This window comes from Falco peregrinus, chromosome 4 (assembly GCF_023634155.1).
Source record: "Falco peregrinus isolate bFalPer1 chromosome 4, bFalPer1.pri, whole genome shotgun sequence".
In the NCBI taxonomy this organism is placed as follows: domain Eukaryota; kingdom Metazoa; phylum Chordata; class Aves; order Falconiformes; family Falconidae; genus Falco; species Falco peregrinus.
In genome coordinates, this window is record NC_073724.1 from 36,736,603 (window position 1) to 36,764,259 (window position 27,657).

The 27,657-nt window shown below is 35.0% G+C and overlaps 1 protein-coding gene across 11 annotated transcripts in view; it reads right to left on the minus strand.

The window, feature by feature from the left end:
• DMD (dystrophin) overlaps nt 1-27,657 on the minus strand; it is a 1,160,159-nt gene that overhangs the window by 676,634 nt on the left and 455,868 nt on the right. For 10 of the 11 annotated variants that reach the window (XM_055801176.1, XM_055801179.1, XM_055801178.1 and 7 more), the window contains 6 exons: nt 26,854-27,036; nt 25,158-25,292; nt 24,239-24,388; nt 16,236-16,397; nt 6,563-6,673; nt 1,919-2,092 (listed from right to left, as the gene is read on the minus strand). In XM_055801176.1, coding sequence (XP_055657151.1) covers nt 1,919-2,092; nt 6,563-6,673; nt 16,236-16,397; nt 24,239-24,388; nt 25,158-25,292; nt 26,854-27,036 — 915 coding nt within the window. Of the gene's footprint in view, nt 1-1,918; nt 2,093-6,562; nt 6,674-16,235; nt 16,398-16,533; nt 16,717-24,238; nt 24,389-25,157; nt 25,293-26,853; nt 27,037-27,657 lie in introns of those variants that run through there. The other variant, XM_055801184.1, reaches the window with a different exon arrangement.

The following is a 27,657-nucleotide window of genomic DNA, read 5'->3' on the forward strand; positions in this document are numbered from 1 at the left end:
ATAAATATTTTCCTTGTATTCTTTAGTACATATTCAGGTTATCTTTTGCTCTTGAACAGTAAGAAAGTCACATCATGCCACCTCATGGAAGCTCTAATCTATGGTTTTCCTTTATGATTTGTTTTTCCTGGCTAGAATAGACTTGTGCACTGAAATATCTCTTTTGGTTACATAACGGAGTTCCAAGACCGTAGCATATTGTGGAAAACTGAGCCAATCCAGGGAGGTAAATGCATATGCAAGATAGAAAGAAGGAATTAGAAAGGGATCCTGACTGGCCTTCATACATAGTGAAAGTGCATGACCATTGTTTGAAAATTCACTGAAATAAGAACATTTTGATATTTTTAATCTTTTAAAAATATTTTTTCCCCCATTTTTGTAACTCATACTTTGGTTTTCATCCTGAATTCCGGACAACATGTTTTAATTTTTAGTGTTCTCCACATAAATCCATATTTTTGATTTTTTTCAATTTTTTTCAATCACTTAGTTGTGATCAATGGTGCAGAATCGAGCTGGAGGCCTGTATCTAGTGGTGTTCCCCAGAGGTCAGTACTGGGTCCAGTCCTGTTCAACTTACTCATCAATGTCCTGATGAAGGGACTCGGTGTACCCTCAGCAAGTTTGCTGATGATACCAAACTGGGAGGAGTGGCTGATTCACCAGGAGGCTGCGCTGCCGTTCAGTGAGACCTGGACAGGCTGGAGAGTTGGGCGGAGAGGAACCCAATGAAGTTCAGTAAAAGCAAGTGTGAAGTCCTGCACCTGGGGAGGAACAACCCCCCCATGCACCAGTACAGGCTGGGGGCTGACCTGCTGGTTGGAAGGCAGCTCTGTGGAAAAGGATGTGGCAGTTCTAGGGGACAGCAAGTTGCCCATGCGCCAGCAGTGTGCCCTGGTGGCCAAGGTGGCCAGTGGGATCCTGGGGTGCATTAGGAGGAGCACAGCCACCAAGTCAAGGAAGGTGATCCTGCCCTCTGCTCTGCCCTGGTGAGGCCCCATCTGGAGTGCTGTGTCCAGTGCTGGGCTCCCCAGTTCAGGAGAGACAGGGAACTGCTGGAGAGGGTCCAGCAGAGGACTACAAAGGTGATGAGGGGCCTGGGGTATCTCCCTTATGAGGAAAGGCTGAGAGAGCTGGGCCTGATTAACCTGGAGAAGAGAAGACTGAGAGGGGATCTTATCAGTGTCTACAAATATCTTAAGAGTGAGTGTCAAGAGGATGGGACCAAGCTCTTTTCAGTAGTGCTAAATGACAGGACAAGGGGCAATAGGCACAAACTGCAACACAAGAAGATCCTTTTGAATATGAGGAAGAACTTCTTTACCTTAAGGGTGACACAGCACTGGAATAGGCTGCCCAGAGAGGTTGTGGAGTCTCCTTCTCTGGAGACATTCAAAACCTGCCTGGACGTGACTCTGTGCAACCTGCTCTAGAAGAACCTGGTTTAGTAGGAGGTTGGACTAGATGATCTCCAGAGGTCTCTTCCAACCCTGACCATTCTGTGATTCTGTGAATTAGTGTCCCATGCTTCTGAGAGGCCTTTGCCATGACAGAAGAAGAAAGCAACAGATAGAAAGGAAAAAGTTACTGTCTTACAGTAGAACTATTTCACCACATTAGTATATCCTGGGAATCTTTGAAATTGAATACAATGTTAAGTGTACAATATCCTTCTAACCTCATTTGCAAACAAGAGAAGTAAGACAAGGAGAATAAACCCCTCCTCTCTCTTCTCTTCTCCTTGAAAAATCTGAACTCTAACCAAAAAGCTTCCTATAATTTCATTGTGTAACTTTGCTCTTAAATCTTTCTTAAAATATTTTCTAAGATCTCCCAATATATTTGAAAATACTTTACGTTTGAAAGGCAGAACAGGCAGGAAACAAAGAGAAAGACAGCATCTTTAAATATTTACCATGCAATGATCCAGCTGTGATTGTACTACTTCCTGCTCAACGCTCTTCATCTCCATCTTGGGCACCTGCAATTTCACTTCATCTAAAATTCTTTTACATTCTTGTAGGCGCTGTTCAAAGTTGGCTGGCTTCTGAAACAACCGAAACTTCACAGAGACATCCTGTAGCTTTTTCTGAAAAGTACACATGGGTGAGTAGTAAATGTTGAAACAACACTGAAGACAAACAAGTCTTAGACCTGTTTCAGAATACTTAGAATCCATTATCAATCAGCTGTTTCTTATTTAAATGATTTAAAACTTTTTGGGAAACTACCAGCAGCAGAGAATCTTGCTCTTCACAGGAAGAAAAAAGATTCTTTGTATCATCCTGGGCACTGGATGCAGCAGAGCCAGAGACAAAAGAGCCCTTATGCTGAACTGCATTTTACAATTTGCAAAATGTTGGGGTGAGAATGGAGGTTTAATGGCTTGCATATAACACATCCACATTCCAGACTGGACACTCATCAGCTCTACCTTGTTGCTGCTTCCTGGTATGAGAAGCGAATCATTTAGCCCCTCAAAGAAACACAAATCAAGTGTCTGGGTAGTAAGTAGGTCTAGCACACAACCTGAGAGTTAAAGTATAAAACTGATTTCTGTTTCAATTTTAAAAAGCATAACCTAGAGTAAAAATAAAGTAATTTGAAAGCAGAAAAATCTATGACAAGCATGGCTTCTAATTTTGTAATTTTCAAAATTTGTTATCTTTGTGCATTAATTATATAGCTTGCTCACATGTTCCTTACCTCAGGGGGAGGGGAAATAATTAAAAATAAAGCAATGAAAGGGCATTTTAATTATCTACTTGAGTAAGAACTGATTTCTCTGTAGAAATGCAGAGCAAAGTACTACTAAAATAAGTTTTTCTACTCTTTGAAAAACAAGAAAGAATGTCACCAAGAAATGGATAAGTAATTAAATAGGAACTCAACATTTGCAAACACACTTTTGATTTTTTTTTCTTCAAATCCAGGACACTTTATAGCAATACAGTGTTGTCTGTACCATACAAACTTGAGAAAAACTGCAATAAGGAATAGAACTAGCCTATACATAGGCATTATTAAAATGCTTCCCACATCTATCAGATTTCTGTGAAGGAGGCAAGAATGATGAGCAGAAGACAATTCTGGGTAACGCAGAAAACTCTGTAGATTTCCAGCAACTCCTTCAAACAATTGCCTTCATTAAATACTCTTAATGAAATTGACATCCAATAGGGTAAGAAAGAAGTCTTTCCCAAGCTAAATAAGGGAACAATTGAATAAAAATAGGAGACAGAGGTCTTACAATAAAATAAGTGGTCTTATTTGTTGTGTGTTATCATACACTAAAAACATGTTTAATTAGTTTTTCATCCTGTTGTGACACTTCAACTTGATGGAGATCAAGTTCTGTGGGAAGCTTGCCTTGCCACATCAGTTTCTGTTACAGTTTGTGTTGGTCAATACATTAAGAATGATTTAGAAAAGAGAGAGAATGACAGTATTAACTGTAGAGAAAATTAAAGCCATCTGTGACGAGTGACTTAAGGATTGCACAGTATTGAGGATCTGTAGGAAAAATCCAAGCAAATTGTATTTTATTAATCCAAAAAATAAGTAATAAATATCACAAAAGAAACACTAAGCTTGATATACAAGTGGGATCTAAAATATCTATTTGCACTCTCACTTGAGTTACAATAGGTAACTATAACAGTCATATTATGTGCTTATATTTACCTCCAACAGTTTTAAAAAAAAATCAGCTCAAAATTTAAAAGCAGTCAGGGAAAGAACAAAGAAGAAAATAAAAAGGCCTTGTACAAAGTTATATTGTGCCTGAATAATGTGCACAGATTTGATCACCTCATCTCAAAAAACTTACTGTAAAAATAGAAAATGTATAAAGAACAACAGGACTATCAAAGCTATATATTTAAAGGTCTTGGTATGATTTGACATACTAGTCAGTCTGGAAGAGACAACTGAGGAGGACAAAAATTAGTGGTATGCAAAAAGTTGACTAGCAAATGATTGTTAACTGTTTCTCAAAATTCACTAAAAAGTTGACTCCAAGTAAAACTCTTACACAGGGAAACCAAAATGAACAAAAGAAGAACATCTTTGCATAGCATTGAGATAATGTGTAACTAGATGTTAAATGAAGTTGAAGATTCCATCACTTTACAAGACTTCTGAGAGCATTTAGACATGAGTTTTTAAATATCTCTGGCCCAGAAGTTGCTTGGCTGCAGATCACTGGGAAGCATCATTAAACCATCCACCTTACTGCACCTGTATTCTGGCTACCACTGAAGATACAGTGTTGAGCTAAATGGCTCCTTTCTAAGAAGAAACATCAGAATTCTTAAATGCTTAAAACGTGTAGCCAGCTGAATTTGCTTCACATCAGCAGCTGAATTGATTACAACACTGAAACATCATGGTCAGTAGGTAAACCTGGCTGGCCTAGATAATGAGCACAGCAACAGTGGATGGGAGAGAAGGAAAGACCACAACTAAGTCGGTATCATTTATTTTTTGTCTTGAGCAAAATGGCTTGATGAGAAACAAAGAATCCATAGTTATTCAAAAGCAAAACTACAGTTAATACAGTATTTTTAGAGATTTAACACTATTTTATGTTTTGTTACATTAAATAAAGTTAAAATATCACTAGGAATTTTTACTGTGCTAGGAGTGTCAACTGAATATCTTTTTACTCTGACAAGTGTGTTTACCTTAAAAGACAGATGTAAGTAATAAAGAGACAGGAATGTAATTTGTCTGCTGTACATTTTCTTTCCACAAAGAATTTGCAATTGGATTTCAAAAAATATCCCTTCCTCAGACAAGATTTCACTTTCATGTAACAATTTTTAGCCTGGTAGGACTAACTAGGTCTTAAATCACTATGGCAGAAATAGATTTTTATTTGCTAATAATTTTTTTTCTTTTAGATTTAAAAGTCAGAACTTAACTTTCAACATATAGTAATCCAAACAGTCAGGATAAATTTTGCTGCTTAACAGTTGTTTCACAATCTCATTGAAGTTACATATTTTCATAATTGTTTACTTTCTGTCTAGGTAATTAAACTGATATTAGAATAAATACATGTCAAATTAGAAATGTTACTTAGCACAAAAAAAATAATAATGCATGCAGTATTTCTTTGTAAGTGAGAATGTTCTTCAGGAAAAAAGTAAGTGAAGACAAAACTTGTGAAATATGATTTACCACTAAAGGTACTGCATGATGATGGAGAAGAATTCAGGAGAGTCACTGGCCTAAAATCAAATATAGTCATAAATATTTGGAACAAAGGGTTCAGCTTTTACCCTTTTTGGTAGTTGACATTTGCATAAATCATGTAAATTTGCTAATTTTTGCTCATATTCTATCTCATGAAAGCAAAACAGATTCTCAAAATGACTCCTCTAGTTTGTCAAAACTAAAACTGATTCACATGATCATCAAAAGAATCATTTTGAAGAAAAAAATACCTGCAGAAAAAATGGATTAAGAAAAAAAAAAAAAGGAAGCACCTAGAAATGGCAATGCTCCCTTACATGCTGTTGAATTTATAAACATATAGATACAAAGTCATCTGATGCCTGCATTTCACTGATGAAATATGGGCAACTTCACAGCTGCCATGGAGACCATCAGAAGGTAAGTTAGTGTGAAGAAAGACTGAAAAATAAGGGAAACACAAATATTCTCAGCAAAGAAAAACTAGTCCTGTAGGTAAGAGGAAAAAAACCCCACAATTTTTGACTTGTTAATTAAAAATTAATTAACTGTTAAAAACCATTACTGTTATCCATAATAAAATATAAAACTGAAGCTGTTACCTAGAAATATTTGACAGAGATGAAGAGAAAGATGGCCTTGTTTACTGTTAATATCATAACAAAATTCTGTGTCTTTCCTAATGATTTATGACAAATTATGTTGAAACCTAAGCAACTTTGGCACTAATGCCAAAACCTAAACCAGCAAAACAGTGAAGAACCCATCACCGATTAATGGGTAAAAATATGTATTGCTCCTTATTAATTAAATCATCTTCAGTTTCAGGCAGGTCTCTCTGTATGTCTATTAAGCTAGATAAAATAATGCTTTAGCTAACATTTTAAATTGATGACTGCAATGCACTGCCCAGCATAGATTTGACTTTCAAATCAACTTCTACCAAATATTTCCAAATACTATAACATACTTAACTGTAGATATTTCAAGTATTTAAAAATATACTCAAAAGATATACCAAAAAGCCTCACTGTAGTTTTACTTCTTGCAGTCACAGCACATTCAAAACCCCCCTTATATAGTGCCGCTACCGGTTGCTTCCATCAGTGATGCGTACCCTAGAACTGTGGCCAACTAGATAGGAAGGCTGTAATAGTAAAATGAGCAGTAAGAAGATATAGATGCTATGGTTTATCCATTCTTAATTTCCTGGCTAGAAAGGAGCCGCTAAAACGAAAGAGAAACCCTAAGACTACTTCATACTATAGTAATGGTATTACTTCATAATATAGTAATAGTACTACTCATGCTGTTTGTTTGCATGGGTAAAGGAAAAATGGGGGAAATAAAACTTGCATACCTGTGCCACATCAATTTGGGAAAGCACTCTTTTGCCAGCATCTTTAGCCCGGTTTCGTTTCTTCATCTCTTCCAAACTAATCTCATGACTTGTTAATTCAGATTGTATTTTCTATTGAAAAATAAAGACAGTAATCAGAACGGTTTGAAGAAAATGTTTATGTTATTAATATTTACTTGGAACAGTTGATATTGAAAAATATTTATATTTAAGTAGTGCACTACATACCTGATCATTAGCGGAAATTATTCAAAGAATTACTTGTTTACCACCCTGCAAATGATTCAGTTTAGCTTTTCTTGATCATAATAAAACCTTCTGCTCAAACACATATAACACTGACATTGTGATGCTAGTGACATAATATTACTAAGGAAAGTCATTAAATTTTATGAAACTAAAGATTTCTTTCTTCTGAAGGAAAACAACTGTTTCCATTGGGAAGAAAATTAAAAATTAATCATAGAAAAGAAAAATACAAATAGAAAAGTGATTTGGCTTCATTATTCTTATTTCTTACTATTTTCACAGTATGATCAGGCGAGTTGATAGAAAACTGTTTGAAGTATCACGTACGTGTAACATCTTCATCTCACAGAACAGTGTTATATCTAAAAGAGTATTCAATTTGTGGCATATTACTGACCAGTATCAATGCTCAGTATCTGTATATATGCTAAATGCACAACGACATGTAGCTGATTAATACAGTAACTTAATACATTTTCTAACACACATTTCTGGTTATGTCTTTCTGCAAAACCAGTGTGCAGTCATGTCATGACAAAAAAATACCTGCCTTGTTGGTTCACCATAAATCACCGTTACAAGAAAAAATTAACATAAGCAGTGTTGGCTAGCACAATGTAATAGAAAAGAATTCCCATAAAATATATTGATACAACATAATTTAGAGCAATTAACATATTTTTATGTTTAAATTGTTAGAAAATGGGAAACTTATTAACAGAACTGCTAGACAAATACTATTGAGAATAATTATCCTATGAAAAAAGACAAGGTATGTTCCCACCAGGAAAGGTATTTGAGGCCATTACTCTTGCATGAAAAGTGATTTTAGATTTAATATCTTTTTCAATGCTATACAAGCAGTTCTCAGATACTCTGCAGACTAGTTATAAGTTTAAATAGGTGCAAATTCATTCATCTTACACTACAGTAACTTGTAAAATATAAAAACTGTGTAGTTCAAAAGACTACAAAAGATTATGTAAATGAAGAAAAGGGTTTTTTAAATTACAATTTGATCCTTTAAAGTTTGATTATAAGTAAAAATGAATATATAAGTATTTTTTACCACATTTTCATTGTTCAAGCACAAAGCTGTGTACACTGTATACTGTCTACAGGCATATTACATGGTTATAAGGATTTGTATACCATTATAATATATATTACAACACTGTGTTGAAAGCAGGTTTTCATGAGTTACACTGGAAAGGTATTAAAGTAAATTTTAAGAGAAAAAGATTTAGATAAATACAGAAAACTATTGTCATTACTACACTTAATTGCAAAAATATATTTGTGAGTCTAAATTATCCAGTACTATTTAGAGAAATAAAATATTTTTCTGAAGCACAGCGTTTATAGTATTAAAATGACTGACAGAAAGCTGCCAGTTTTGATGATAATTTAATTTTAAATTATCAATTTAATGTTTTCCATTTTTTCATATTTTGAGTTCTCTTGGCCAACAGTATTTGGAGCAAGTAGTAGAATTTTTCTAAATACGGTATTTTAATTTTGAGAAAGCAAAGACAGTCAATGCAAAGGACCATGCAATCAAGGAGAGAATGTCTATTTAACAGTTTATTTTGGACTATTTATTTTCTCCTTGTCTAAGTTTAAAAATTCCCCCTTGAAGCATACTAGAATGGTACAGGATTATCCTCTGTGTTTGTGCAGTGCACAGATCAAATTGTTCATGGTGACTCAGCATTAGTTAGGTCCTGATGCCAAAAAATTTCTTTATGTCATGGAAGTCAGAAGTGTATATACAAGGAAGAAGAAGTCAGAAGGTTAGAAAAATATGCTATGTCACATCGAGCATTTCAATTGCTTGCTTCTGAACCTATCAATTAACCAATTATTGGTTGTATTTTCCAGTTTACTTTGTACAACCTCAGAGTCATTCTGGAAACCATGTAATTGAACAGAGGTCAGAACAGCACAGTACAGATAAGAGTATTGTTTAAGCAATTAGGTATTATGGGACACTGCATGGAGATTGTGCTATCTTACTTTTTTAAATAGCTGTGCAGGAGAGAGATGAAGCATCACCTACTCTAGCATCAAAATGCAGAATTAGAAAGAACAAACACATTACAGGAAAACTTAAAAGAAAAGTTACCAAGAATTATTGCAAGGAGAGATTTTTTTCTATATGTCACTGCTGCTCACAGGCAGAAAGATTAAAACAGTCCTAAACAGATAAGAGAATTTAGAACACAAGCCTGTGATGAACCTTTTCATTCAAATTTAACATGACCATTTTAATTTTTTTGTCCACTTTGACTCATTAACTTATTCCATTGACTTCTAAACATCCACAAGAATACACTGATTTCCTTTTTCCATTTCTATTATTACCACCTCTGCTTTTCTCAGTGGCTCTTGCCTATTTTGTCTTTTAATAAAGACTAAAACCTGCCTTCATTTCATTTCTAAAACATCACAATATAATGTAGAGTCCATAACTAATAAATACTACTGGGCATCAATTACTTTATCCTACAGGTTAAGGATTCCCATTTGCCATCCCTGGCATTTTTTCAGGAAGTTTAATAATTTGCAAAATTTATATATATGTACACACATACAGATATATATGTAAAAACTAAAATATAAATATATGTAAAACCTAATTATAGTGACAAGACCAAAAGCACTGATTGTGCCTATTCTCATGAGGACCACTTCTAGAACAAAAAGATTGCAGTCCCAAGGGCAAGCTATGCATTATTTCTCTTAATTGCTAGTCTTAATTTTACAAAAGATGAAGAGTGAAATGCAGAGTCTTTCTGTACTGGCAGGAAAAAGAATTGGCAGTGTAGCCAGTTCTTGGAAAAACCTTTCCTATCCTGGATCAGAGAAAAGAAAAATCCAACATGACCATTTGTCTCATTTGAAAATTATCACAAACCTAACTGCACTCTCATGCTTTGAGAACAGCATTTAATTAAACAGTAACAGGGCATATAAACAAATGCTGTAACATTACTTGTAACAGAAAATTGAACTAGAAGGCTTGATTAATGTCACTTCCCATCAACAGCTGATACCATCATTAGAAAATCAGTCAAAAGAAACAAAAAGAAAGAAAAAAAAAAAAGAAATGAAAGAAATAGCAGTCAGCAATATCCAGCAAAATCATAGCCATGGAAAGTATTTTGCAGGGGGAGGACACGTGTATGAGGTGTGGTGTGGCGGTGGGTGGGTTTCAAACCTAACCTCCTAATGCTGGGTATTTAATTAAAAGGAAGGTTTTATTTTTTTTATAATCAAAAGATTAAAATACAAAACCATTATATATATATATACACACACGCACGCACACACACACATTGTTGAATAATGGCTGAAAAGACAAGGTTAGGTGGAATGCACATCTAATAGGCAAACACAGATTTTAGTATGTGTAACATCGAAAGGATTATGCTACAAAAACAGCCAACAGTTTCAGTTGATGTACTATCAGCAACCTGAAAAAATGTTTGCAAGACAAAGATGTTCTGGAAAACATAATGGTGAAACTGCTTTCTCATGGCACCTCAGGCATACAATTTTCCAGCCCAGAATTGGGAGAAACTTGTCTCTTTTTATTGTTCCTTAGGAAGGAAGACGACACTGTTGGTTCTGTTACTTCAGGAATGGGGCAAGATCACAGGCAATGTATTTATAGTGCACATTATCCTCCAAGACATCTTAATTTCATGTTGCCAGACTCCACCGTACTGTATTATATTAGTTGCCAGAAATTCGTACTACAGGGAGGAACTGCTTCACAGTCAGTATTAACTATACCACCAAGATCAGGAGAATTATTTCTCAAAAGCTGCATAAATCCAGAAGAAGAAAGATAGAAGTGATACATACATAAACACATTCCAAGATGGGACAAGGAACCCTGATGTCACTTGAACTTAGAATGAGCAACAAATAGGTGAAGTATTTCCTATGGGCATGCACCATAGTAAGAGCGGGAATTTACTAGTCTCAATTCAATGTATAAACTTCCACAAAAAGTACACTAAATACTATAAATTACACTTCATTAAACACTGTGGCAGCAAAGGGATTAGGTTAAAATAAAGTTGCTATAATTATCCACACTTCCTTTTTTTCCCTTCTGTTTTCTCTTTAAAGTCCATTGCAGAAAAATGATTCACTAAATTTCTGTTTACTTCTTACAAACCTGATTTATAAAACCTGTTCCTGTACAGAAAGGTTTTTTTTCATTCCATGACAAAAAAATAGCCACATCCTCAAGTAGAAACATGCCCTATTTTCTCCATGGGAAACTTAACAGAGGACATAGAAAGGCTTTCCATTCTAAAGCAAAGATTTATGGGAACAGAGGGTGATACACTAGAGACAGGTAGTTCCTTAAAAAGAGTACACTTGGATGATACATAGTAAACAGAAAGAGATTTTTATACCTCTTTCTGACCTTGCAGGGTTGGTCCTTTCCTCACAAGATTTCCTTCCCACCAAGCACATTTCAGTGGCATCCTGAGGGATAGGCAGCATTTATGGTAGGCAGACGCAGGCGAACCCTGAAGGCTGGCTGGGGCAGTGTCCCCTGCTCTCGCAGGCACTCCTGCAGTGCGAGGCTGCATGCCCCAGCCCAGGGGTAATGTCCTTTTCTTTCCCACTGGACTCTCAGAAGATGCTCCCACTTAAGCATATTTATTTTCTCCCAGAGAGAAGGTTTTCTCCCTAGTTTGGAGGGTGCCAGAAAATAAATATGCTGCTCCCTTCTCATAGACATTTTTAAGCAGAACATGCTATGCAAAACATGCTATACAAAATAAACTAAGTAGTTATACTATCCTCTACTACCTCCACATTCCTCTATCCATATTGCACATTCTCCAATGAAATACACCAGGCACTACTAGTACTGGGTGACTGAACAGCCAGAGTAGTAAATCCTTCAGCAGTGAGTGGTAGATCTGAAGACAAGGGCAATTACAATACCTTAGTTTTCTTTCACTGTTTGTTCCCTGAAAACAAAGTTTAAATTTAGCCCAGAACATGAGTTTTCTACAATGGATTTCACTAGGATCAACTGCATAAAAAGGCCTGCACTTCACAGCAACCCTACGAGTTCTGCAGTGGCACAAGATGATGATGACAATATGTCATGATTCAGGCCAAACGGTGAACTTCTAATCACCCTCTGCTTTTTTGTAAGTTAATACATTATGAACTCAAAGTATACTAGATTACCTTTGTAATTAATGAGTCTTTCACATAACTCTTACACCGAAATCACCTGGGTAGGAACCTAGGATTTAGCGAATTTGGCTTTCTTGAACTGTAAAGAACAGCTTGCCAGCTCTTCTTGGAGTATTAGGTTTTCTGATTTTTGTTTCTATAAATGCTACTTATCTTGCCTGACAGCTCTTAAGAATGGTGCTCAGTTTAACCTCATAATTGCTTATTTTTGTGTTTCCTATCAATGCCTAAGGAGTCAGATCTCTGTCTAATGTATGGAGAAAATAAAACATTTAGAGAACATTCTGGTAAGTTATTCTTTTAAATGGAAACATGATTCTAGTAGACGTAAAAAACATTTCTGAAACCATTTTAGAACTGTTAGTGGTTAGCTTTGAAAACTCTGAAAGGATAAATGAAGTACCAGAAGATTAGAGAAATGAAGTTGAAGTACACATCTTTAAAAGCACAAAAAAAAAAAAAAAGAAAAAAAAAGGTGCCAATGATGTCCAACCTTTGCAAAACAAGAAGAAAAGTGTATAACACATATAGAAGATGCCGTTATAATGGGAATAACATAGAGGTGAGTCCCAACAAGAAGAGTATAATTACTTTGGGGCAATACTCTGCAAGAAAGAATAACTGAAGAGTACAAATGAGAAAAGCAAATCATCAGAGTATAGAAGTATGATTGACAAGACAAGACTGAGTAAGTTGGACATGACAAATGTAGTTTTTGCAGTCAAAACACAGTTAATGGAGTGTTCAGATGCTATGATGTGTAGAGTGTGAGAATCCATACAGTACAGATATCTGCATAGAACTTCTATATTCAAAACAAAATGTAAGTTTACACTTCTGAATAATGCTTATCAGCTATTCCCTCCTTGACCACTGATCTACACATCGCTGAACAAAATAATTACGGCAGAGGATAAGTAAGTTTAAATTCCTTTAACATCAGACATTTTACTAAGTAGACAACTGTGATTTTTTTGCCCCAAAATATTAGCCTGAAGGCAATGAAACAAAGCATTATATTTGTTAAGTAACACATTGCACTGCCAAACAGCTTTGCCATTATATCACCACATTAACTTTGGTTCTGAACACAGCACAATGATATTTAAAAAAACAGATTAATAAACATCTTAGAAAACAGTCAGGTATGTAGTGTTTATCACAACAGAACTGAAATTAAGGAAGGAGTTTTTGAAAAGGCAAAGTATATTACTCCTGTTTATTCACCACATTGCATTTTACGTAAGTCTACAGGGAGAATGGCAGACAAACGATTTGTGACGTGCAGATGAGCAATGAAGTAAGTGTATTTACTGTCTCACTTTATAACCCCCACAATGTAATCACCCAGACTAAACAGAAGTACAAAGTCGAGAATCTCTCTCCCATCATAATTTATTTAGTAACAAAGCTACAAATAATTATCTGAGAAATACTTTCTCATATAAATGTCACATTTTCAATACAGATTTACATGTCATTTAAAGAGTACTTGAAAAAAAGTCAGCAACTGGCAAATGCTTGTGACGATGACACTCCCTGTATTTCTTGGCAAATTTAAAGGAATTAAAGAGACTTCAGTTGGGATCATGAGATCAAGCATACAAACAAATAAACTTTCCTTCTGGAATATTGTTTTAGACTTTACCTCATTCCAGCTTTTTTCATCATTATAACTTGTGGAATCTGAACTGATTTATCTGTGTGGTTGTTGTTAGATTGTTTTGTCTGAATACAGCACCTTTAGTTGTACTCAAAAGTTGGGTGGCAGTGGCTCTCTAGCATTACATTCTCAGCACCACGTGGTGCAGTAAGCAGCGTACAAAGTACATTAAAGAAATGATCCAGAGGAGAAGTTGAACAGCACATACTTAATTGCCTTTTCCTTGTGTCAACTTTCCGAATAAACTAAACTGATCTTGTAACTTAAAAATAGGAGCTACATGTAATTTTTTCTCAGATCCATTTCCGATCAGCTGAATGAAAGATTATTCCTCCTATTAATGCTTTAAATGGATTTGAATTTTTGATGCAAACACACAGACCTCCCAAACTCTCAACAGCTTTCTGATAATAAATTCTCCCATATGTTCTTTTAAAATTGCAACACATATTGCTGAAGAATTTGCTAAATGCCTCCACATGGATAAACTGACCCCTGCCCAGAAACCAACATAACTGACTGCAAGATTCCCATTCCAGCTGTGCAGACATTATTGTAGGGTATCTTATATGAATGAACTCTTTCCAGCTCCACAAAAGAGCTGTGCCAGGGGAAGCTCCACAGGAGATGTAGCCATTCAGTATGCGCCTATTCTGCCATCAGCTGGCAGGGGCATTCACTAAAGGAATGACTCAGTATATTTACCCACATAAAATTGATTGTTTATTCCCTTTCCCTCCAAGGATTTTAAAGTACTTCACGAGTAAACTTCAGAGGACTTCAGTATTTGCATTAAATCATTTCCATTGTTAAGTTTTTTTTTCATTATGTCCCACTGGCATCTTAAAATAAAAACATGAAAGGGAAAAACTCAGCAGCCTCTATGCTGGTTTTCCCACAGCGCACACAGTATAATCAGGTGAACTTGACATCAGACAATAAAATCTCAAGAACAAAAACAAGCTCTGCAAAAGCACTGAGCTGAAATTTTCCCATGGAAGTGTGCTAATTAAGGTTGGTTGAGTTTTGTGCTGTTTGGGTTGTTGAAGTTCTGAATTACTTCCTTTTGCACAGTCTGTAATCATTGTCAATACTGTCATTGAGGACACACATTAACCAGATGCGACCCTGGGATATATGAAGAACCACCAAATCAGAATTTTCTTATGTATTACAATTATATAATTACAAGATGATAAATTAAATTCATATTTCTTTAAAATATGCTGATTTGTAACCTATTTTTTTATAAAAAATTTTGCAATATTCATATTTCAAGAAAGGAGAGAAATAATTCAAGAGAGTCAACTGACAGCTAACACAGCTTAGGATTCAAACTGAAATTTCTCTGAATGATACTATTTTTATATTGTCATAAGTTAAAAGCAAATAAATTAGAATTGGTTTCAAAACATGGCCAAATGAAAATATGATCCAGTTTTCTAAGTATAACTGTTTAAATTCACACACACACACACACACACACAAAATCTGCATGTACCTACAAGCATACATACACTAGAAAAGCAACTGAAAGGTACGTTTATCTACATTTTAATTCAAAAGACATGGAAACCTTTATTTTTAAAGAAGAAAACTCATGATTTTCAGGGCCACATATATTCAGCTCTGAATATATTTAAGATCATCTAAGCAACTCCATACAGGACACTAATTTTTTAGAATGAATTTAAACTCTACCAGCATGCCATAAAAAACACAGTTGAATGCCTCTTCTACAATCATTATAAAGCACTTGTTTTCAATTTCCCTGTTACCTTCTCTGTTTGTTTGTTTACTTTTGTATTCCGATTTCCTAAATTTAGGTGGAATTTACAGTAATGACCCTTTAACATAATATTGTAAAATATTAATAATTCTATACCAGAAATGTTTGCTTTTATTTAATTTGTATTATTACCATCTTAGTGTTGCTGTGAAGCAGATGTTATAGAAAGAAGAATGGAAGAGTAAAAGTGAGATTTAGATGTACATTTTTATTTCAAAGGCTCAATAAACTTCTCAAAGAATGGGAAAAGCTGTTTCTGTTAAACTTATGTGAGCTGTAAAAATGGAAATAAAGGTATATTCATGTGCACATCTTGAAATAATTAACAATGTTTTCATGTTTCAATAATTTTCTATTCAATAGTAGTAACAATCCCTAGGCCACCTAATCAGCTTTTTAAAAGAGCCATCTACGAGTAATGAAGATTATTAGTTTCTTCTTTCCAGGATGGGAACTGGATTTTAAAGAATCACATTTTTTATCTTTGTCGTTTTATTTGCATAGTCTTCCATGACATTGATAGTTCTTTACATCTTCTGGACAGGTATATAATGCAAATCAGAAGGAAAATAGGCCTTTACTAATTAGCTTATCTTCTCAAAGTAATCCTACATAAAATTTATTGGTGTTTTTATACTGATCATGTTGCAAATCCATTTTATTAGTATGAGTATTAGTATTACCTGGTCGATTGAGAAAACCAGAAAACACATCAGTTCAAGCTCTATATCACTTACCTGAGCTTCCTGAGGGACCTGTGCTGCATCAACTCTGTCTGCAATGTAGGCTGTTAGCTGTTTGTCAATGAGAGCAAGAGACTCTTGAATTAAGCGGAGGGTTTTGTCAGTCTCCTGGGCAGATTGAATACTCTGTTCAAGACTCTTTTGTCTTCTCACAGCCTAAAACCAATGACAAAGTTATCAGTATTTACAGTAATAATGCATAAACATTCCCCCCCCCCCCTTTTTTTTTTGCCCCTCCAAAAGAATGCAGGCTAAGAATCAAAAATAGTACTCTGGACTTGTGCTCATCCACCTTTTTGTATGACAAGTTGCGCATCTTTTTGCCACCCATTCAGTTATTTTTAGTAAGAAACAGACAAACAAAACCCCAGATTGCAAGGACAAACTCTAAAATATGTAGGATCCTGAAAAAACAATGCATGCATTGAGATTTCTATACAGAGTGAACGTTAGCAAAGCCCCTTAATAAAACCATGCTGATAGTGTAGTCTTTCATTCTGAGGCATAGCTGTCCTCCTGATCTTATTATATAATTCAAGAGATTTTGTTTACTGAGAATAGGGTTACTGTCATCACAATCCCATCTGAGACAATCCACTTCAGTAAGTGAGAGGGATAAAGACTCTCTTGAGAAGTAGCTCTCTTATATGAACTATAAATAGCTGTCTGGAATGGTGGCAATGCCTACTTTGGAACAAAACAAAAACAAACAAAAAAGAGAGATGGATCTTTGTCACTCTAATTATAGTCTCTTTCAGCCTAGAAAGTTGACTCTTGCCTTTACTCCACTGCTAGTGTCACAGAGGATTGCCTACCATCATCTTTTACACAATCCTTTTTTTAAGGTTGCTTTCCTTTCAGGGGTCCTCACTTCATGGTTTACCAAATCAGAACAATAAATTCACCAAGTTGTCCTTAAAACACATGTATAATTAAGCACTTGACATAAATGGGTCAGCTTTAACTATTATTTGTACCTGTTCAATATGGCATTTACCAGGTAATAATTAACTTGGTACTTTCTTCCATCTCTCATTGTTTCCACTTGTAGACTCATATTTCACTGAGGCTACAGCTTCTGCCTAAGATTTTCTGTTTTATACAAAGCACGTAATAATTACCAAAAATCTCAAATGCAATGCATTTTTTCTCTGTACAAGCCCAGCCATACTGCTGACGACAGAATAAAGTGACTAGCTTTCTTTGACATGATTCAAAGGAGGAGGGGGAAAGCAAGCACTCTTTAAGTTAACATTGCTAGTTGTCCTGTCATTTTTCAAAGCAAATCACACTACCTCTCTTTGGGGAGCCAGCTATACTTTAATTTGATTTCATACCCATTACAAAAATTTTGCCCTGAACAAAAAACTATCTCAGCAATTCAGTGAGAACATTTGATACACCTGTACCTTCTTCACGGTACTCAGATTCTTATAGACCTTCAAATTTAAAAAATGAAAAAAAATATTTCTTGTGAGCATTCTTGCTAGCTGTTGACTTAGCTAGAGATACAACCAGTATTTACTATATTTGTATCTGTAAGCTTCTTTGTGCCATTTCAAAACAGCTGATCAGATAATCTTGCACCACTGCCAGTTCTGGGAATCTCCTATGGAACTGAGCAGCTTTACATATCAGACCCACACTGTCCACGTTAATGGAAGCACCTGAGCCAAAAAGGTATTATTACCCTACTAAAGGAACCATTAAACCAGTGTAACTTTATAGTACAGTACTAAGGTTTGCTACTGAAATTACTTTTACCATCTGATTTGAGATTTTATATTTCAATGTTCTCAGCCTGTTCAAAGCAGCAGGGTTAAAACCCACAGCTTCATTTACTCTGACACTCCTTACAACTAATTTGTAAGCCTGGCTAAGACACAGTCACCCTCTACCTTTCCATTTTCATCACTATACAGTAGACTGAAGGAACCATTAGAGCAGAAGCAGGGTGAGTAGCTTCCTACAGATCATGGGTAAGGGCATCCTCCTAGAAGCATGGAATAAAACCTCTCTGCCTTTACTATTTTCTTTGGAACACTGGTAGGACTAACCTACATGTATAGTCCATTCTTACCGAGGGCTGCAGTGTTCTGATGTTCAGGAAAGCTGACCATTTAACATAAGACATTAAGAAAGTTCCATTCTTATTAGTCATTAAAATAAGTGAGTGGGCTTTCTGGAGAATTCAATATATAGGACACAAATTTTGTGTTAAATACTTTCGAAAAACAACTTATAGCAAAGCTTTGACCCTTTGTTAAATGCTGACCCATGCTAACTACTATTTTCAGCTAGGAATTTGCTTAAGTATAGATAAATTTGCTGCCTGCCTCAGGACCAGACTGCATCCATACAGTGAAGAAATCACTGCATGGAAACTCACAAATTTTTTAAAAATTGTATGACAAGTATGTAGTGATTAAATACTTGTCATCTCTGTGCTGATATCAGCAGACACTATGTATATCAACATCATGTTTTAGAATACAAGTGAAAAAATTAAAACATTTCCAAACTCATTGATCAAATATTAAAGCAGATAAAGTTAAGAAAGAATTACAGAAAATCCTTGCTTGAGCATGGCTGAATTTTTAAGGCTGGATTTCAAACAAATATAAAGTCAGATAAATATGTATATATGCATGCTTGTGAAGTCTTTATGTACACACAAAGTAAGCATGTACACCCACACAGAAAGACAAAACTTTCTCCTTTCATTGTCCCCACAAAGAATCGGATTACAGTCTATTAACCTGCATGATATTCTGTATCTTCCAAGTGAGATGAAAGTACATCTTTTCCAAATACTGCTAACAGTTTAGATGACTGAATGGATGATGCCAGACCAGGATGTGAATGCAGTGGTACAAGACAGGAATTATTTTGATAGCAGGAGCAGCACCACAGAGCTGAGTGCTGGGACATGGCACCTTCACGCTTGTGATGATTTTCTGAGATATATGCATGCTGCTTTAATTTTTTGTCTCTTTGTTGATTACTGGGAACAGACTCTGTCCTGCAAGCTCACCTGAAGTTAAGCCTCTACCCTGACCCCACTGAATTTGCATGACAAATGTAATGAAAATGTCTTCACAATCATTTCATAAAAGGTACAATAAACTCATGTAATGTAAGATACTTCTTTAGAACACAATAGCTGACTCAAAAACCTAATCCTGTTCATTAGGCAGGTCCCTGGCACTATTAATGGCATTGCAGAATACTTCTTAATAAAATCAAGGGGAATGCTACAATATGGAGAAGTCTTCTTCCTCTCGGTTACTGATGGAGGTAAGCATTAGAGGGCTTTACACGAAGGGGCAGACACTACACACATCTGTGAACCTGAGTTTCAAATATATCCTTAAAACTAATACATCTCTGTGTGTAAAAATCTATAGCATTAAAATATTTTGATTTATCATGTTCTGCTTTGGAAGGGTGCTGGTTGTTTTTTTTTTTTTTTTTTTCTCTGAAAGAGATTACATTTTGTCTGTTTCTCTGGAAGAAATAGATGGTTTAACATCACAGTATATAAATGGGTCTGAGGATATAACAGGAAGCTCCAGCTCTGCTGGACACACATCATAGTCAGGAAAGCTGAAGGCTTTAGTCTCTAAAGGGAAGTGTCTGACAGTTAATTGCTAAATAAAAATTCTCAGGCAAATAACCAACTGTTCAATTATTTCTGAGCCTGTGAAATGTTGACAGCTGTCAAGGAAAATAAAAACAAAAAAAAATAATCTGCTGTTAAGCACTATCGTAATGAAAGAGAAAAGAAAAGATGTTTATGGATTGATTTTTTTAATAAACTCTCAACAGTTTTTTATAGATTTTTGGTTATTCTTTATGATTAAGAATAATTTAATTTTTAGGATATACAGTATTGCATAAATCTGTTTACAATTTAAGAAAGATCAGTGGAAAATCTAGGAAATAGTAACATTGCATATTATCCATACAAAATGCCACGTTAAGGGAACGGAAGCACTAAGAGGTGATCAAGTATCAGGGAAGATGGAGATACTGAAACAGTTGGTTATGACTATAACTCATTCTTTGATGTTCAATGTTATAAAGCTATATAAAATTATAGACATTGTAACTTTTTCCTTAAATGATATATTTCATGTATTTAATGACACTACTCACACATGTTGCTTAGAGTTTTATGGTTAAAACCGAGTAGTTTTGTTGTTAAGGCAGTAAGCAGTAGTTGTGGTGTGGGAGAAAACATAGAACAAAAACTTTCAAAAATTATAGTACTTTTAATACAGCGTATATTTATTTAAAATGCAGAAGCAAATCCACTAATTTGCTTACAAATTATAGCTCATGGAAAGGGATCTGTTAAGAAAGACAGATATAGTTTTTTTGGCTTAGCTGCACAGGGTAAAATTAAAAGTTAGGAAACTTTAACTTTAAAATTCCTTCTTAAGTTGTTTAAATTACTTTCAAATTTGACATAATTCTTGGTGTTATAACAGTTGTGTCTGAGATATATTACATCTCTGTATGTTTTGCATCAAATTGTTAATGTGTTAATCTCTGGTTTTTGTTTGGAATCAGAGTGGATAAGTTTTTAGACTTAAACTAGAAAAAACTTTTCTAACATTCAAAGAAGTCATTTAGGGCCTAGAAATTTTTAATACCCTCCAAGCTAGAGCTAATTCTTCTACAAATTCTAATAATCCAAAACTGCAAACAGCAACAAGCTCTATCTGTTTAGGTTATCACTACAGAGAGATTATGCCTCTCAAATTCTGTGTCTCAGAATTTGTAAAAGCAGCCCTCTTAGAAAAAATCAAAGCAATTGCATGGAGATTGGGCATGAAGAATTCTTTCTTATATTGAGAAGAGACCAAAACGGAAAAAATGTGTCAAATGATGTGCTCTTTGACAAATACAAAAGGTAATCTTGTGGGGAGTCTTAAAAGAAATTAAGTGACAGTCCACAAGAACAATAATTTAATTTAGTGTAAAGCCCATCTGAACAATAATGTTTTGTACAGTTTTTTGCAAGTTTAGTCACAAGAATATCTAGCCGACATTTCTGAATTTTGCTGGACAGGATGTAAACAACTTTCAGCATTACAAGTGATGATAGCCACTTGCAATACTAGCTTGAAGGTCTTCAGGCAACCATGTTTTTTAGACCCAATATATAGTGTTGTAAGTGAATCAGTCCTTGAAAAGTAAAGGTATGTCGCTTATCGATCAGTCCCAGATGTTCAAAAGCAAACTAAACACACTCAGACTTTGTTAAGTACAGAAGATAAGGCATACAAACATAAAGCCATTATCAGCCTTTAAAAATGAATCTCTATCTCAGTAGCCATGCTGCATTGCCTTGCAGCATCATTCATATGGTAGTGGTTTGGTTTGGTTGCTCTATTAGTAGTGAATAAATATTTCACATATCAGTTTCTGCCCACATGAGCTTATTGTCTTGGTAATTATCTGCACAATTATTCAAATAAAAATAAATAACTTAACCACTTTAGAATAGTCTATTAGACTGCCTAAAGTGGAAGTGACCTTGAGCACAAGCTGAATAGTGTTATGTGCCTGCAATGGATTTTTATGCAAGGAGAGTGCACGCTGTTTGGATTTCAATAGGGCTACACAAACAGCACAGAAAATTCAGTGTCAGGAATCTATGAAAAAACCTGTGTGAGGCTTCAGTGGGAAAATTAATAAAACTTTTTGTTTTATTAATTCCTCTCCCCTGATTTTTGTCTGTATTTAAATTAAATTGGAAAGCCGTTTAAAAAAATCCAATGTATTTTGCTTATATACTCATTCAAATTTTCTGCAGAATTTCACACATCTTTATATTGTACTTTCCACATTTAACCTCTGCAGATGGCATGAATTTTGATTTAATTTCTATTATTGTGAAGATTGAATAGTATTCTCCCATCACTCAGTAACACTATTTGAAAGTCCTGGTTCTGCATACTGGAAGCCCTCTCTATGTTCCCAGTTTTCTCCTCTAAGTCACGAAAAAAACCAACAGCTACCAAGAAGCAGAATTCCAAGGAATGTATCTGCTTTAAAAGATAAGTTAGACGTTAAAAAAACAAAAAGGGGGGGTGGGGGGCAGGGGGAGAGTCGGCATACAGAAAGTTATGTTTACTTTTCTGTTATAACATTGTCCAACAAAATGGGACTATGTGAATGCTTGCACTGACTATACCACCAGGTAGTTGGGAAACAGGCTCTTTCCCTGCCTTTACCCTTCAAGTTTAAGCTCAGAACAGCTGAGAACCCTTCCCTAATTTTATTGTAGTGCTTTTATTTCCACTGTTTTCAAGAACAAGTACGTTTCAAGGACCGTAAGAGAAGCAAAAATGTTATCATCGTCATGGTAGATTATCACCATTCTAACACGGATGCTTTCCAAAGCATCTTCTGTGTCACTGAAACTGAGTAACTTTTGACGATCATTGTAGCTCATCTTTGAACATGTTCTGGTTCCAATCATAAAGACTGACTGTGTCCTTTTTTAGGTCTTTCCCTAATAATTCCTTTCATAGCTTTACCAAGTATCAATCTGAAATCTTCCTGATATTTCTCTTCACAACTTCAAGATCTACCTTCTGAACAGTAACGGTCAGCTCAAAAGTTACAATTTTGTATATGAAGTCAAAGGTCCTCCATGAGTATCAATTTTCATGTATTTGCACTGAATGCTTGTGTAATTTAACTGTCTTGTTACGCTGTCCTGTAAAGTTGTTCTGTTTATTTAGTTTGTCCCCATCTTTGTTACTAGTAAAGTACTAGTAGTTGCGCTATATCTTTAGGTATCCTTTCATTGTCTAAGAATTCTTTGGTGAATTCTGTTTGGTTCTGCCATACATGCGTTTCTACTAGTACGCACACAAATATATGCTAAATAAACTCCTAGTATTAAAAGTAAATATCCACGCACAAGTATCACAGTTTTGGATTGATTTACCAGCAAAAACATATACTCTCCCACTAGTGGGATAATCAAACAAGTAGTAAAATTTTCTTCATAGTGTCTTTGGCAAAGATTGCTAATCTAGCATATTGCCAGATTTGACTGTCCTTGTGCTAAACATGTTTCAATATTCTGTCTTTATAAAACCTTTTATTGATACAAAGATTCTTATTTATTTTTTAGTAAATAATACACCTGTAAGAGGATGTTACTCGTATTTAATTTTGAAAATAGTTTGCTTCTCAATAACAGTTTTGTCAGAGAATGCATGTCTAAATATGCAATTGAAGATTAAATACCCTAGACGGTCACTTCAGTTTTGGAATTTTAGGGTTACCTATTGTACTGGTATTGGCTGGGATGGAGTTAATTTTCCTTGCAGCAGTACATGTGGTGCTATTCCAGACTGTTAACCAAAATTGATATCACAGGGATGTTTTAGCTGTTGTTTGCAGTGTTTGGACACTGCCAAGGCCTCCTCTTTCTCCCTCTGCCCCTCCCAGTGACACAGCCAGGACAGCTGACCTGAACTGACCAAAGAGATATTCTGTACCACAGAGAATCACACTCAGCAATGCAAGGGGGGTTGCCGGGGGTGGTGCGTGGTGGTGGTGTAGTTTTTCCAAAAGTGCCATTGCTCAGGGAGTGGCTGGGCATTAGTCTCTTGGTGTTGAGTGATTGGTTTTGCATCGCTTGTTTAACCACCCCCTCCCCTTTTTTTTTTTTTCTTTCACTTATTAAATTGTTTTTTATCTCTAGTCCATGAGTTTTGTTGCTTTTCCCTTTACAGTTGCCTGTCTCATTGCACCAGGAGACATAGGGAGTGAGCAAGCAGCTATGTGGTGCTTTGCTACCTACAGGAGTTAGCCTACCAAATCTATGCAAATCATCCACTTGTAAAATAAGTCTTTGTTTGTGTACTGGTTAGGAACTGTACAAAGAAAATATTTTATTCTATTATATTTTTAATGGTGCTAGACTGTCAGCAATTTAATGGGAGGACAGGTCAATTATTAAAATATACCTCCTGCTGAAGTTCTTCCCATCGAGTATTGAACTTCTCAAGTTTCTCATTGATCAGTTCGTCCAAGATGCCACCATCAGTTAAAGTCTGAGCCAATTCCCGAATCTGATTGCGATTTTCTTCTGGATGTCTCATTAAACGTTCCAAAGACTGAAACAAGGTCAAAAAAGTATTTTGTTTTCCTTTCTGCAAATAAGATTCTATGGAGCAATCAGAACTTGCCTTAAAAACATAACTTTACATTTCATACACAATAAAAAAAGAGAGAAAAGATATAAACAGCTATGTCCCATGCCTTGACATCAAGTTCTGTACTGCAAATAAAGAATTTTCGCAAAGCAATAAATTGGGTACTTGATTTTAAAACCAGGGACTACGCTCAATGATTTCAGTAAGCCTATTTGTGTACTTAAAAATTAAAAAAAATAATGCTTGAGTATCTGACTGGATGAAGTTCAAAAGAAAAAATGCATTATTAATGTAACATTTTGTATTTTTATCCACTAATTAACTTAGTTTCTACAAATTTTAAATGAATTCCATGAATAAATTTAAATGAGTTCCATGAATAAAAATTAAGTAATAGTGAACAGAGCTGCAGTACTAAGATGAAAGCTTGATCTCTCTGAAGTCTTCATTTTCTTGACTGGCTTAATTGAAGCCATGTTTTTTAAGAACAAGTATTCTACTGTCACCAAAAGTTGTCTATGACATCAGGCATAACACATGCAATTACTCTGTCTCACTTAGGTGGATTCAAATTCAAAACCTCATTTATTAAATGAAGTGAGAACACAGAACTTGCCAAATCATCTGCATCTTTCTTATGTGTAACGTTGATTCATAGTTTGTTTTGAAAGTAATGTGATTTACAATTTATCAATACATGTGATATGATATTTTTTAAGTCAGCACTTACATCTAAAGACTCAGAAATCTCTTCTGCACCTCCCTGGATATTTTCAGTTGCCTTCAGTTTCACTTCAACCTCATTCAACCATTTATTTTCTGCATCCAAATACGACAATAATTCACGCCAACATGCCCATACCTCCTGATGGAGAAAAAGTAGTTTACTGAGATTGAAAATATCACAGGTAACTTTCAATTATTAAAACATTTAAAACATTACATGTTTCATCGCCAAAACAACATGGTTGATATCTGATGGTTACAGTGCCATTTAGTTGATTTTCCCCCCAGTATTTATATGTTCCAAATAGATATAAATCACAACCAAAACATTCTGATTAAACAGAGTAAAACCACAGAATATAGCGTGAAAAAGTGAATACTTCTGCTAAACATGACTTGAATCCTCTGTCTTATGAATTATGCACTTTTAATGCTTTTCTGTAAGATTTTCTTGTAATATATAAATATAGAAATTATCAAATTTTTAATGACTCATGTTAGAGGTTTATATCTTTCTGACAAGATGTAGTTAGGCTGCTTATATATTCTGTATATTAATTACTTAAAGAACAGGTTCATAAAATGTCTACAAACACAGCTTTCAAGAATTCTGATGGAAATCTTCATGGAAATTAATTTTAAACAACATCTAATGCAATTTATAGACCACTTAACTGCTAGAGTACTAAACATAATGTTGTAAAATAAAATTATGTTCTTATTCTCCTGGAATTAAATTGTTGTCCACTATTTTATTTTTACAGTTCCTGAAGATACTTATATAAGCAAATAAAAATGGCACTTTATGCACAAGCAAAACATTTAAAGTCTCTGTAAATCACCTTTTCCTTGCTCCCTTTTTGTTAATAGAAGTTAATATAATTTTATTGAGATGCATTAGGATGTTTTTATATCAAGTTTCCCAGAATGCAATTCATCTCACCTAACTTTGATCATATCAAATGTGTCGGGTCTAGGAAGAGTTTATAGAGGGTTATTAACACTCAACAACAACATTAATGATCAGGAGAAATAGAGGCTACCAGCTTAGACAGAATTGTCACAGTGAAATTTAGAGGAGATAAATTTTACCCAGGTGTAAAATTGTCCTGTAAAAAGTTATCTATTCCAAATTTGTTCACAACAAAAACTCATACCTGATTCACTGTGACCACTGTATAATACGCAAATAGTCCTATGGCAAGAGTCTTTAATGGGGTTGGCCAAAATGGCAGAGTCAACTCAAAATGCATGAGACATATTCAGCTTGCCAGCAGATCAAATGCTGTTCCCATGCTGAGATAAAACTCCCTGTTTGGCTTCAGTGCCATTTAATCAAAATCTCAGCCATGGAAGAAAGATGCCTAGAGGAGCTGGTAAAAACAATGTCACAGGGTTGCTACAGAAGCCAGATTCTTCACTTAACTCAGATGGTTAAGAACCCTGAGCAGCCATTGCTGTCTTCCACATAAGAGCCATGTTTGAGGCTTCTCTTTTAATATGACTCTCTAGCACATACAATTCTCAAAAAGATTTAGTATATGGCTCATACCATGTGGTATGTGGTATTTGGTATATGGCTCATGAAGCGAGGACAGCCTTAGGCTACTTATGATCCTATATGCTAATACATCTTTACTCTCTACCTTACTTATGCAGTTAGAAGGGCTATAAATACAATGACTGACAAGATATCCAACCTCCAAAGTTTTACACTTTCCATTCAGTCTGCTGCAGAGTCGCTGGTAGCTGGTGATTAGAACATCAAGCTCCTTTTTCAATGCCTCATGAGCTGCAGGTGGAGCTTTTGCTATAAAATTATTCACAGAATCAGTAATAAGCTTCACTTTCACTTCTTTCTGCATGGCTTCTTCCTTTGCTCTCTGAAAAACAAAAATTGTAGTCCCGGTTTAAGAAGGAAACTTATTTCTAATAACTGTTAGAATTCTTTCTGACAGAATTCTGTAAGAGGGAAAAAAAATCAGCAACCTCACAAAACAAAATGCCAAGAGCCATTTAATTCCCAGACTGCCTGACATAATCTTGAATGCACCCAAACCCAATCTTTTTTCCTTTTGTTGCCAGTACACGATACTCAATACCATTTAACATCTCACAACTGTTTAGTTTTCTGGAGATCAGAAAAGTAAAACATTTCATTATGTTGTTTTGGTTGTTTTTTTTTTCCCCAAGAAATGCTCCAAATACCTTTGCCATAATAACTTATGAATTGCAACTGACAAAAAAACAAACAAACAAAAAAACCCAAACAAACCAAAAAAAACCCAAAACCAACTGTGGTGTTATAAATTAATGTATCCAGGTTTTAAGGTACAATCACAAGTAGCAAGACAGAAAATAAGGAAAATACTTATGACTGATTTTTCTATCCTTGCCACTGTCATTAACCTGCATTTAAAGAGAAAATGAGAAAATAATTTTTTCTCCAGTGTATATTTCACACTTTTATTAGAGTATTAATATTGATTCCATTCTTTCACTTT